At 51.3% G+C, this 13,663-nt stretch overlaps 1 protein-coding gene and 1 long non-coding RNA gene across 4 annotated transcripts; one reads left to right on the top strand and one right to left on the bottom strand.

The window, feature by feature from the left end:
• Positions 1–759: 759 nt before the first annotated feature.
• On the top strand, positions 760–10,652 carry LOC147161318 (uncharacterized). Its single transcript, XR_015097221.1, has 2 exons — positions 760–1,791; positions 8,539–10,652. It is a non-coding gene; the product is annotated as an uncharacterized LOC147161318 (long non-coding RNA).
• Positions 2,637–13,277, bottom strand: scarb1 (scavenger receptor class B, member 1). 3 transcript variants are annotated; one of them, XM_086096368.1, is made up of 13 exons: positions 13,070–13,277; positions 10,255–10,415; positions 9,089–9,230; positions 8,732–8,935; positions 8,564–8,659; positions 7,514–7,629; positions 7,253–7,419; positions 7,068–7,186; positions 6,213–6,286; positions 6,076–6,127; positions 5,579–5,728; positions 4,695–4,758; positions 2,637–3,019 (listed from the first exon to the last, which is right to left on the bottom strand). In XM_086096368.1, the coding sequence occupies exons 1-13, from the start codon at positions 13,187–13,189 to the stop codon at positions 3,012–3,014; spliced, it is 1,473 nt and encodes a 490-aa protein (XP_085952494.1). In that variant the 5' UTR covers positions 13,190–13,277; the 3' UTR covers positions 2,637–3,011. The 3 variants fall into 3 exon arrangements, with proteins under 3 accessions (XP_085952494.1, XP_085952496.1, XP_085952495.1); XM_086096370.1 differs by lacking the exon at positions 13,070–13,277 and adding an exon at positions 10,908–11,375 and having other exon boundaries at positions 10,255–10,499; XM_086096369.1 differs by lacking the exon at positions 13,070–13,277 and adding an exon at positions 10,908–11,374.
• Between the last annotated feature and the right edge of the window lie 386 nt (positions 13,278–13,663).

The raw sequence follows: 13,663 nt of genomic DNA, 5'->3' as shown, positions 1-13,663 counted from the left end.
CAAAACTAAAACTAACTAATTATAGCGAAAATGTCTTTCATTTTAGTCTTTGGTTTTAAAGTATATTCATTTCGATGTGACCCGGAATACGTTTGAAAGCGTTTCACGCACAAGCGATGTCGTCGAGCAGCAGCCAATAGAAAAGCACCTGCAGATGACGTCGCTCATTGAACTCATGAAAATGTTACTTCTTTCATTTGAACCCGGTGTCCTTGTAATGGCGTTTTTAAAAAAACAGCCCAACAAAACGAACGCTAAACCTGAAACGAGCTAAAACGACGCTCCAACTAAGCATTTGGTTATGTTTGGGTTTTGGAATTGGTTTATTGTGGGTGCGTTTGATGTTTTTTGTCTGTGGTTGGTGTTTGTCGTGTGTTGCAGTGGAACAAGGAAGCGCCGGTAGCGCCGGCAGAACTGGAACATTGGAATCGTTGGGAACAATCGATTGGCAAAAAGAATCCATCCTTTGGAAGGTTGCAAATGGAAACCTCCCCACAGCGACATCTGCTGGCCAATCCGAGTCAGAACGCAAAGCAGCCATCAAATCCAAAACATTGGGACAATTGTTGCTTGGATTGGCAGACATTCAAGTGTCCATTGATGCCATTTGACACATTGTCCTTCTTTTTTGAGGAATGTACAGAAAAGCAGACGACCGTTGTCCTCGTCGTGTTGGGCCTCCTCACCCGGCTCGGACGAAGGACACAAAGGAGCCTTGAAGGACGCCACGGCAGGACTGCATGCGAGGTGAGCCGACGTCTCAACAATCTCGAGACGACTTTGTTGGGTTTGGCAAATGCTGAAGTTAGTTTATTTCATTTGATTAGCAAAATTGAAGACCATGAAAAGAAACATGATCGTCATCGTCATTCAGTGGAATTCCCGCACAGCGAGACGATGAAGACGTGGCTGCGAAAAGTCAATCATTCACTTTCCTGTCTGTTCCGGATCCTATAGTTCCAGGAAAACCTGTTGAGCTGCGGACAAAGTGTGCTGACACAAAGAGGGACTCTCAAATCGAGAAAAATATTTGGCTTATTTATAAAAAAAAAACATTTTGTATTGCTTTCTGCGGTTTAGTTTGAAATTGTGAGCATTTGTGTGATTTGGCAGCGAGCCAATTATTTGGAGCTGTTTGTTAACATTTCAACTAAACCAACAGTACGACACATCGACGTGTTGATCGCGATCGCATGAAAGCAGCAGTTGTCGCACCCGACGTCCAGCAGCCCCCCAATGGGGACGTTTGCAAGTGTGGCGGCCCCCAAAAAGGCCTTGATGGAAAAAGCACTGCAGTAATTCACACTTAAGGGCTCGTTTCAAGCTCGCTCGGAATGTTTTGGAACGTCCATCGTTCAAGCCAGAACACGACTTGTTCTGTGAAGTTGCTGTCAAAATCGAGCTCACTCATTCCAATAACTGCCGTTTGAGCGGCTTTCGTGTCGCCGGCACACGTTTCGAGCAACTCCTGCAGAACCGCTGGCACAGAACGGCCCAAAAGGGGAAAGTGATTATTTTGGCCTTGCACGAAGCATATTTAAAATCCTGCAGATGAAGGTTGAAAAGTTGTCATATTGTTGCCATGTAGAATCCGTCATTGATTTATGTGTTTAAAAAAAAGCATCAATCAATATTGATTCCATTTTAAGCCCGTGTTGATTCAATGGATTTTTGCTTTCTGGGTTATGCCGAGTTTCCTGAGATGTTTACGTCGGCACCAAAAGAAACTCGGCACAAGCAAGTTTGGCGGCGCCGACGAAGGCGGAAGCGGCAGCGGAAATTGTCACCAAGGTAAGAGTTTCTTTTTCTCTTTACTGGAAAAAAGAATTGTTAGCAAAAAAGAACCATCGCTCTAAGAGTGGACAAAACAAATACAAATATTGACTACATAAAAAATAATAATAATTGTCGTCCAGCGGGTGCTTCCGAAAGTCGAATAACTAGAAATAGAAAAAAAGAATATATATTGTATGCATAGTTGAAAAAGCTGCCATCAAGTGAACGATGACCTCCGTCTTGCTTGTGCAAATGACGTCACACTTTCTTGCGGAGACAAATTAACGACAATTACAAGACATTGACACCAACATCAACATTTCACAATTCCACACCAGATTGATTCCGAGTTCTTATTTTGGCTCTCTGCTTTACTTTCTCGCTCCGACGGCCTGAGGAAGAAAATGCAATTTGTCAAGAAAGACATTTGCCGAAGTCTGATGTGATTTCCACAGACCCGTTTTCAGCGTTTTCTCCGACTGACTTGTCACACACACACACACACCTTTGTATCCTGGTGGGGACATCTCATTGACATGCATTTCCTAGCCCCGCCCTCTAACCCCAACCATGAAAAATGATTGCCAAGCCCCATTCCTTACCCTCAACCATAACCCAATTCAAACCTAAACTCTAGAACCAAGTCTTGACCCTCAAATAGAGGTCTGAACTTGTGGGGACCACCAAAATGTCCCCACAAGTTCAAGTCGGTCCCCACAATGATAGTAAAACCTGGAAAAACACGCATGTACAATGTAGCAAAGACAAAAGCACACTTTTTTTTTTCAAGCTGTGCGTCAGCGTTGGTTCTGATAATTAGGACGTATTCCAGCTCGACAGCATCAAAAACGCAACCGTCATAAATGCAACTGGGAACGACGCACAAACGCGCGAGCGCGCACGTGACACGTGCGCGTGTGCTGTCGTCATGACGTTTATTGTGACTTGGCCGCACAAACATGACGTCATCCACGAGAACATTTCATACAAAACGGAAGAACAAAGTTGACTGCGTTTCATCACCATGACGACCGTCTCAACTCCCACCCGGCCCATTTCAGAGACGGGCCGGGTCAGGGGCGGCGGCTGGCTTCATGGACGTCGTCGTGGCTCCTGCCCGTTTCCATGGCGACAAAATAAGGTGGGCGTCGGGTGCTGGGAGGCGAGCGGCGTGCGCGGGGGTGGGCCGGCCGGCCGTAGCGGCGTGCGCGTCCGACGCGGTGCCGCCGTCAGCTTCACTTGTCTGCCAAAGACAACAAAGCGGCCATTAAGGAGGCGTTCCCGGCCGAGATCACGTGAGCGCACATCAGCAAGCAACGACAACGCGTCTTCCGTCGACCTTCACGTTTGCTGGCAAAGTGCAAATACAAGCTAAAATGGCCGCCTCGCTCGCTCGGGCGCATCTCGGATGTTGTCCAAAAGTGCTTTTGTCCCTTGAAGGGCCCGCTTGCGGACGCCATCTTGTCGGATCTCTGTCAGACAACTTCTTGGAGACTTTTGCGGGACGAGTCCAGCAGATCCGGGAGACCTTGCCCATTCGGTCTCCGAGACCGGCTGGAGAGCAAGCGGACGGATGAGACGAGACGAGACGGCGCCGGCGTGCAAACGTCCGGGGAACGTCCGGGGAACCGGTCTCTGGCAGACGTCAATGACGACCGGCCGACGCTCCGTCCGGACTTGTTGAAGACGTCCAGAAGGAAAGAAAAGCTTGCGTCTGATGTTTGTCTTCAGCGTCCAACACAAACAAAGGAAGTGACCTTGCCCTGTTGCAGAACTTTTGGAGGGGACGAACGCGAGTACCGCCTTGCGCATCCAAATGACCGACTTGAAGATCACGCCAGCGCCCGACGGGGCTGCGTTTTTGGACTTGGACGGTTGACATGTCGCATGGTCCGAATTGCCGCGACTTTGCCGGGTTTTGGTGCCGGCGGCCGCAAAGCCCGACTGGAGGAGCCCAAAGGAACCCGCGGCCAATGGCCGAGCCGCTCTGGCAGCCGGCCCGAAGGAGCAACCTGCCGCCGGCGCCGGCGCCGCGCAGACGCGCTCCAGCAGCCCCGAAGTTCCTTGGACCCTTTTTGGTTTTGCTGCCGACGCGCAAACAACACGCGCGGCGTCTTCTTTTGTTCGCGGCGCAAAATGCATTTCAATTTGCCGACCAGTCGCGTCGCGTTCGCGCGCTGCAAATTCGGCCATCTGCATTTTGATTTGCTGGTGGAGGCGCCATTGCTGTCGTCAGGAAGACGTTAGCGAGAGGAAAGTTTCGAGGCAAGGACTTCGGGGAATCGGCCCGAGCCAAAAGTCAAATCTTGTTGATTTGGCGGCGTCCGACAAACACGCAATTTTCGAGCAAAATCTCCTGCTGGTCTTTTTGCTTGTCCGACTGCACTGAAAAAACGAGGATAGAAAAGTTTCTTCACATCACAAATTGCGTGCATCTGCCTTTTACTCGGCTTTTTCAAATAAATGTCACTCCCCGTTGTTTCCCCAAGTCCAAAGCCGTGTCCGAATGTGAACCCGACTCACTGTCTCGTGCCCGACTGAGGGGTGACGCCATGTTGTGGTGGCGTCCAGAATGTCCAGGGAAGGAAAATGGAGGCCACTCAAAATGACCCACAATGCACTCTGAAGAGAAGTGAACATCGACGTCGGCTCAAGCGGGTCGATATAGACCACAATGCATTGCGAGTATGAAAAAAAACATGGCACCGAATTCAATCCAATGCATTAATATATACTACGGAAATATTTCATTTGTTTAAATTGAACATATGTACAGCAAAACCTTGTGTTCGCCAAAACCTTGTGTTGGCCAAAACCTTGTGTTCGCCAAAACCTTGTGTTCGCCAAAACCTTGTGTTCGCCATCTCCCCACCCACTTCACAGAGTGTGTGTGCGTGTGCGTGGGGGCGCGCACCCACCTGAGTTTTCCTGCACGCTTTTCTCCGAGGCGCCGTTGCCGTGAGCGGACTGCTGGCGGGTTGCCTGAAAGACGAGCAGATCTTCAGACGACAGCGAACTCGATGCAAATTCATCAATTGCGAGGATTCGCCGGCATTCGGCATCAAACGTGGACGGACGCAGGACGCCGTTGCCCGCCCCCATCATACGGCGGTTGGTGGCAGCGTCCGATCGTCATTCAAATTGTGTGGCATGTCACATGCTACGTTAGCTTGAAGCAAGCACGTCGGGCGTTTGGAGTTTCCTTTTGTCCAAAGTCACGTGGTACGTACGATGGGGACACGTTCGTCAGCGGCGAGGAAGGCTGGAAAATGGCGCAACCCTTTCGTGGACCGATCCCCGAATGGGATCCGCCTTTTTGTGCTGCAAGCCCAAAAAAGATTTGCCGTCAAAATGTTGACTGTTGACACGCTCCGACGTGGTCCAAAAGTCAACACGTGTTGCGTGTGGACGGGCGGACGGGCCGCTCCCATCGCGGCAACGGCGAGACCGCGCGCAAGGAAGAAGAAGAAAAGCCGACAAAGACCAAGGTTACTTTGCCGAGGGGACCGGCCGGACGTGCGCAGCAAGGAAATACTCGCTTTGGAGAGCACTTCCTGCCCGACGGCTGCCTTGGGAAGCGCCGGCCCCGCTCGGGCCGGCGCTTCCGAGAGACCGACAGCTTGGGCCGACCGTCGGCTGACATCTGGACTTGAACCAGCTGCACCACGGCCGGGCGAGCGCGCGCACACGGCGGCGTGCGGCGACAAAGATGGCGGCGACGCCCACAAACTACGGTGATTCCAGCTAAGCAGAAGCCAAAGAGCGGCAACATTTTCCTGGCGTCATAAATGCACGCACGCACCTTGCGGATCCTGACCCTGATCAGGACGGCGATGAGGACGGTGGCGAGGCCGAGCGCGATGAAGCCGTACGTGACCACATCCATGACGGCGGGCAGGACCACGAGGTTGGTGCGGAAGGTGTCCAGGACGGGCCCGTCGATGAAGCCGCTCTGTGGACGCAAAAAGTTCACAAAGCGCCCGCCGACCGCCGCGCGTCGGGAAGACCTCACTCGTACCCGGGATGCGGCCAGGAGGCCATTTTGTTTTGTTTGGCCCCGTCGCGTTGTGGGTGCGAGCAGTCAGACAACAGACCACTTTTTGCTTTTCTGAAAAAGTGGCCGGCCTCTTTTCCGCTTTGCGCCGTGACCAGATTACGTGCTCATCAAATTGGATTTTGTTTTTTCTTTTCTCAAGACGCAAATTGATGCGAAGGCCACTCGCTGAGGTGGACAGCAACGCGAAGGCTTCCCGACACGGGCCGCTTGAACAAAATGGAAGGCACCGGCACTTGTCCCACCTCCTCAAACCAGATCATGGGCATGATGGTCTCGGGGAGCTTTCCCGTCTCGCTGCAAGAAGAAGAAGAAGAAGGCGGCGGCGTTAGGCGGCAAGCTGGCAAACAGGAAGTCTTTGATGCTGGAGGAGCGCGCGTACGTAATTGCCGACACTCGCTTGATGTAAAGGTTGAGCTGCAGGCGGATGGACACGTTGAGCGGGACGCCCGTTTGCTGAAAAGACAAAAGCAGAGCAGCGGCGCCGCGCGTTAGTTGACGAGGCGCGCGGGAGCCACAAAGCGCCGGCAAATAGCTCGGTGCCATCGGGCCGGCGCTTGCCGCCTACAGGCACAATGGTGGGACAGGAAGTGGCGCCTGAATGCCACTTCCTATTTTGCTCACACACGTCCCGCTCATCAGCTCATCAGCTCATGCTAACACGTTAGCATTCACGCGAGGCATGCGATGATTGCGCAGGTCAAAAAGTTCCTTCCTTTCTTTTCTTTTGGGTTTGCGCCCGCTTCGACGTGTGCCGGTCGTCGCGTGGCCAAAGCAGCTCCACGCAACACTTTTGCACTTCATCATCATCATCCTCATTTTGAGGACAGGATCTTGTAATCATCAACAAGTGTGCTTAAAGTCATTTCAACTTGAATGCTGCAGTAAAATCATTATCCAATTAGCTTATCTGCAATAAACCGACGTCAACAACCGTTGGGTGTGTGCGTGTGCACGCGCGCGTGTGCAACTCGCCAGCAGAAAGCTGACTGTCTACTTGTTGACGTGTGCGCAAAAAGGCATCGATGCGAACTTTGACCTACAGCTTGATTACCAACTGACGGCTCCAAAAAAAAAAAGTGACCCTGAACCCAAAGCAAAGTCTGCCCGACGACAGCCAACATGGACAACTTATCTCACGACACATTTTCACTTCGCGCCATAAAGCGGCCGCTTTATCTGGCCAAAGATAACATTTCCGTGCGTGCGCGCGCGCGTGCGCGAGCTGCATACTCACAGGGTGAATGTCGATGAAAAGTCCGTGCCGATCCTCTTCGGGACGCAGGCCGTGCACAAAGTCCAGCAGGACGGGGTCGGCGTTGAAGAAGTGAGGATGCGAAATGAAGACGGGAGAATCTGAACAAGAAGATGGCGTCAAGATGGCAAAGCCCGGAAAGGCGCCCGCCGGCGGCCGCTACCCACTTTGCCGGCAGCTGCTGACGTTGAGCAGGCCCGACTGGCGGCAGGGGCAGAATCCCTGGTTGGGGGCGTAGTCGCTGCCGTTGGCGAAGAGCGTCTTGGGCGCCACGTAGCGGAACAAGGGGATGCCCTTCATGCTGCCCGCCCGCTGGTACACCAGCTCCATCGACCTGCCGGCAACAGAAGCGCTGAGCGAGCGGGGGGCGGGGCCCGAGCCAGCGGGGGCGGGGCCAGACCGTCGCGGTGCGTCAAGGTGCTGCCAACCTGCAGGCGTCGGGACTGTAGAAGGGCAGCGTGGAGCGTTTGCTCATGAAGGGCGGCCACATCTGACCCGCCGTGCCGTTGATCATGTTGCACTGCGGCGTCCGCCAGTAGTTGAGCTCAACACAAAAACAAAAACAAGAACTCACAAGCCACGCCCCATCATCATCATCATCATCCCAAAGGAAAAAGAAAACAAGAAATCTCCACCTTTGCGTTAATGATGACGCAAAGACGAGCAAGTGGACGGATTCCTCCGTTTGTGATGATTGGTCACAAATCAATACAAATCCAGCGGGCGGGGATTGAAAACGGGCATCAAATGGGAAGCCATTTTCTTTGGCCAATTTGAGTTCAGCAGCAAAATCCATGGCACTGGGCGGCCATTGAGTTTGCTGACGCTGAAGCGTGATTGGTCGGCGTCATTTTCAGACCGCAAAATGGATGAAAGGCTGAATTTGGCTGCTTAACTGCCATTAAACGCAATTTTCATCTGAATTACGACGAGCTCGCCGCATGCTGTGATCACATTACGAGGAAGAAAGTCTTTGGGTTGGGCTTCCGTCAAAAACAACAACAACAACATTCAGTCCAAATGTCAAATGTGGCAGTTGAAGATGTTTGGAATTTGATGTGCAACTTACGAAGGCTTGAGAATTGGATTGCGCTCAAAAGCTAAATTGACACATTTGACATTTGGACTTGAATGTTGATTGCTTTTTCCACGGCAAAGATTGTTTTATAAAATAAAGTCGTATTTATCTTTGTTTTGCTGATCCGATCCAACCCGTGACTTTTTGGATGCGTTTGGCCGCTCGCGGCTGGCGTGGGCCAGATCGGAGCGTTTACTGCCACCGATTCATCGAGTCGCAGTAAAGCTCAGGCACAGACAGTCGCCTTGAAGCTGACTTTTTCTGCAACGCGACTGACAATAATTGCAATCTTGCACGAGTGAAATGAAAATCTTTCCAAATGAACTTTCAATGCGCTTTGCTTGTGTTTGTTTTTGGGCCCCTCGTGTGTTGCAGGACGCTAACGTTAGCATCGGCTAACCTTGGTGAGGCCGTTCCAGGAGTCCACCTTGTGCACGTTGCGGATGTCGTCCTGACCGGTGAAGATGGTGAACAGGCCCGTGTCCGAGTTGTTGAACTGCACAACGGAAGCGAGCGCGTCATTGGGGCGGCTCGGGGGGGTTTGGAGGCGGGGTTCGGGGGGCCTCACCTCGCTAAAGAGTCCAAACTTCCCAGAGGAGGGCAGCATCCCGGGCAGGTACTTGTTGAGGAAGTCCACCAGGCCGCTGTCGTAGCCCCACATGAGCTCGCCCACCGTCTTGGTGAGGAAGGGGCCCTCCTTGAAGGTCTTGAAGGTGGCGCTCATCAGCAGACGCACGGCAAACGGGAGGTTCTCCATCATCACCGCCGCCCCCTGCAGGACGCCGGCGGCAGTCGCGTCAATCTTGCCTGCGCTCCGCACATTTTTCTTGCCGGCACTCATCGGTGAAAAAGCTTGCCGACATCGCGAGCGGCGGAAGGAACGTTTCCTCCCCGCGTCAGCCGTGTTGCAAAAAGTTGCACTCACCAGCACCAGCATGTTGGGGATGGTGACCACGTCCGACTCGTTCCCGGCCGACATGTCGGCCTGGAAGAAGTAGCGCCGGTACTCTCGGTAGCTGACCGTGTTGTTGGCGTGGAAGGTGATGTTGTCCTTCTGGCAGTGCTTCCTGCGCCGGTGCAGACAACACGCCAACATGTCACGTCATGACATCCTTTTGGCATCTTCGTGCTTAACAAGTTGGCTTCCCAATCAAAACGCAAACGCGACCACCCGAGCAATACGGACGGGCGACTGATCCGCAACATGGAACCGATGTGGGAAGGGTTTGCCGCGCAGTCAAATGGGAAAAGCGCCACGAGTGAGCGAGCAAATTGTCTTTGGAAGATCCACATGCACTTATTTAGCAAGTCCGCCCCAAACCTTTTGGGTGCCCTTTTTTCCAATTTCTGGCGTTTCCATTAAGTGTGATTTTTGCATTTCTTGAAAATCGGAATCAAAAGGGGTTGGATGGAAAGCCAAATAGTCAGACACGCTGATGCCATTGACTTACTTGATGACAATATTGTTGCGTCCGAATTTGGCCTTTTGTAGCAATTTGTGCTGACTTGGGTCAAAATCCTGTTTCAGGTCAGGGTCATTCATTCCTTGCCAAATCAGCCAGTGGGTCTCGCCCAAGCAAATCGGGATTGCACCCAAATCTGCTGTACTTCAATCTCAATCTCAAATCAAAACTCAGGCGGAGCAGAACTTTGAGCGCTCCGGACCACCGACTCATTCTATCACAAAGCAGCGTTTGATGACATCACCAATCATTTGCAAGGTTTGAGTCACCTTTTGACTTTACCTTGAAGAAGTAAGAACAAAAAAAACCGTTTTTTTTGTTTAGCAGCAATGACTCAAAGCATCCTCAGATAGTCACTGAAAGTTGAATAGTCATTGAATAATAATTGAAATGGAAATATTAAATATGAAGTTAATAAATCAAAAATTCAATAAAATTGAGTATTGATTGAAAGTGAAATATTGTGCAATATAGAAAGCAGTCCATGCAATGAAATGAAAGTGAAAAAGGTTGAGTCAAACTGTTGTTTTTTTTTTTCCGGTTCTCACCTGTACACGTAAGGACCTCCATTTTTTTTCCGGTTCTCACCTGTACACGTAAGGACCTCTATTTTTTTTCCGGTTCTCACCTGTACACGTAAGGACCTCGCTGCTCCAGCACGGGCTTCTCGCCGTTCAGGACCTCCTTGGGGTTGAGAACGTTGAAGAAGTAGACGGACATGTAGAACGGCACCGGGATGTCCTTCCACATGTGGTAGGACATCTCGTTGTTGGGGTCGATCACCGTGTTCTGCGCCCACAACGCCGCACGTCACCTTTGGCGCTCGCTTTTCAACAAAGTCATCCACGATGCAAAGATGTTCCCCGAAAGCCGCTTCAGGTACAGCAGGACATTGCAGATTGAAATTCAAGATCAAAACAAAAACATTGACTGTACGTATTAAGGAGCTTTGTGACTTGGTGGCTCTGTTTTTACTTAAGGTAAAGTGGCAAGTGTGTATTTTGTTTTAGGACCGACTGACAAAAAGATGACGTTTTTTTCTGCTCATTCCTATTTGCATTTATTCGCAGAGGTGACGTCATCGTCCAGCGAGCAGCACCAGCAGAGAATACTCCTGATGACGTTTGAAAAGAAAGCATCACAACGACATGTTCATGACTGAAAACGAATTAAGGACCGACCGGTGGCGGAGTTGAGATGTTGCGTTCACGTGTCGCTGTCGACTTTGTCGACTTTGTCATCTGTGCGGCGTTCAGCGTCCGCGGGGAACGCGAGACTCACCTTAACGATCTGCTCGTCGATGATGAGCGGACCCACGAAGACCAGGACGGTCCCGAACACCAGCAGGAGGACCCCGGCCACCATCAAGCCCAGCGCCACTTTGCTTTTGTTCGCCGCCATCGCTACTTTTTCGCTTCTTGTTGTTGTTTTGCCGGAAGCTAACTGTTTATGCTGCGAGCTGCTAGCGGGCTGAATCCGCGTCCGCGACCTTGGATCTGAATCTCGAGATTGGAAAGCGCCTCACCGCCGTCGCCGGCGCCGCGCAAACATTCCAGGACCAGATGACACTTTTGGGTCAAACGAGTTTGAGGCGCTTGTCCGTCCGCCATCTCATTTATAGACGTCGCTATAACATCGTTCGGTTTGCCGCGCCTGTTCCGCCTCCCCGCGTGGCCTTCTGGGAAATGGAGTTCGACTCACTGCGCGTCTCCCACCACAAGCAAACAGAAACTGTTAGCCTATTCTCCAAATGAGGAGAGAGCAAACTTAATCAATCCATACCTGCCAAGAATGTTGTGTCTATTTCATTTCATAATGTGCATCTGTTGTACACGAAATGTGTTAAAGTAACATTCGCGGATTGTGGCGGTTCGGAGAAGAGGGTCACATTTTCGTTGCAATCATGTGCAACTGACCAAATTGTTAACTCTTTTCAGTGTCGTTTCCGCTCATTGAAAAGCCTTGGACTTGGGATCGTTGTAATTTGATTTATGAGGATTATTTAGATTTAAAAATGTGATAAAATGTCCTTTGACTACTATATAAAAAAAAAGAATCTGCCTGCTTTGTATGCTTGTATTGGGAAAGTATGAGAAATGCCCGGATGTTCGGAAAATCACGAGTACATTCGGTTGAAAGAAGCCCCCCCCCCACCTTTGAAAACACTTTGTTCCAGCTAAGGCGTGACGTCACACCCGTCCGCGACCGGCTATGAGCGCGTTCCCTCGTTTATCGCTTGCTTGCGTTCTCAGGTGAAATCCGCAAAGTTGTCAGCTTCATTTTGTGATTTTTTTTCTAACCCTTTTTTTCATGATACACGATCTGGCTTCAAGCAGGATGTTGCTGGCGTCGCGCCCAAACCCAAATCGTCACTTTTGAGCCCCAAAATGGCACATTGGCTCAACCATGAGCAAATCGTATCATCATCCAAGAGAGCGAGACATTTTCAACACTTGAGATTGGTCAATGGCGTGTCCAAATTAACTTTAAATTCGGCCAAATTGAGCAAATTTGGACTTGTATGAGGTTTTGACCCGATGTCAGCGATGTGCAGAACATCTGTAAACTTGTGCCCGCATCGAAGCTGACCGTCGAGGTTGTTAGTTTGTTGGAGCTCGCAAAGGTTTCGGGTCAACCGGCGAATGCTAACCAACGGGAGCAAGCTAACTGCTGTTTGATTTTGAAGGCGGGGCACCGACGCCCACGGACATCCCCAACGTCTGTTTGGACCCGCGCAGAACGAGGCACTTGCGTGAATGTGTGTCGCAGGTTTCATAGAGACGCTTTTTGCTGTTTCGGGCGCAGTCCAGTTTGAGTGCATGTCGTTGAGGTGCCGCTTCTCACACCCGCAACCAATGTTGCTTTCATAAACGCACTCCATTCCTCATTTCAACCTTCTTTTTTTTTAAATTCCAATTTGTCGCTTTCGTGGGATGTTGGCAAAAAGCGTTTCCCTCTCATAAATGTGCCAATGAAATCTACCCACGGGTGCAATTGGTGCGGCCCGCTCCGAGGTTTGGGGGTGCCGGGCAAGATAAGCGCAACCGGCGTTTGCTCCATTTGAAGGCGACCCATTTGGTTGCCACGTTTATGAAAGAGCAGCTCGAACCTTTTGGGTCATGCATGCCATGCAATGCGGTTAGAATGGCGCCAACTCTGACCACCTGAAAAGCTTCCTGGCGAGAAACAAGCGGCAACAAACAGCAACATCATCATCATCATCAGCATCTTTTTCCAGCATTGTAAAAGGAACAACGTCGTTGCAGCCTTTTTTTCAGGTTTAAAAAGGACACCAAAAAAGAATCTGTGAAAATGGAGGTTTGCTGAGATTCAATTTACAAACGGGCTTGAAAGGCCCACGCGACCTGGCCCCAGATCTGAAGTCCGTCCGTCCGTCCCGCCCTCCCTCCCTCACGCTCACGCTCACGCACACGCTCGGATACCTTGACGATCTGGTCGTTCATGATGGTTCGGCCCACAAAGATGAGAATGACTCCGGACAGCGCCGTGAGAACTCCGGCCGCCATGAAGCCCAAAGCCACTTTGGACTTGTCCACGGCCATGTCGGACAGATGGACGGACGGATGGACGGCAGTGATGGCGGATGGCTGCGGCTCTTTTCTTCCCGGGCAGAGGACTGATGCGTCTGGGGGGGGGGGGGGGCCGTGGACTTTATTTATAGGCAGGACGGCGGGCCGGCGGGCCGGCGGGCAGGCAGGCCTCGCCCCCGACATCCTAGCAGGAGGATCCACCTCCAAACGGGTCAGGACCATTCTGTCCTCCAAAAGGACAAACTTGCACACGCTTCCCTTTTCATGCAAACATGCTCGCATTCTCGCATTGCGCAATCATCAGCAGCCAGCGGCCAAAGCTTCTCAGATGAAAAGAAAACATCACATCCGATTGTTGCCTTGTTGTTTTGTGTGCGCGCGTGCGTGCGTGCGTGCCTCTTGACCTGTTTGATGTGCTCGTGTTGCAATGTGGTGGTCATGTGATCGCCCGCTGATGTCAGTAAGACGTTGGTCCGAGCTGAGGCG

Source organism: Leptonotus elevatus, chromosome 15, assembly GCF_054856555.1.
Source record: "Leptonotus elevatus isolate MCC_2025b chromosome 15, RoL_Lele_1.0, whole genome shotgun sequence".
Lineage (NCBI taxonomy): Eukaryota > Metazoa > Chordata > Actinopteri > Syngnathiformes > Syngnathidae > Leptonotus > Leptonotus elevatus.
The sequence above is the reverse complement of the archived record's forward strand: the minus strand, read 5'-3'. Positions and strand labels throughout refer to the sequence as shown.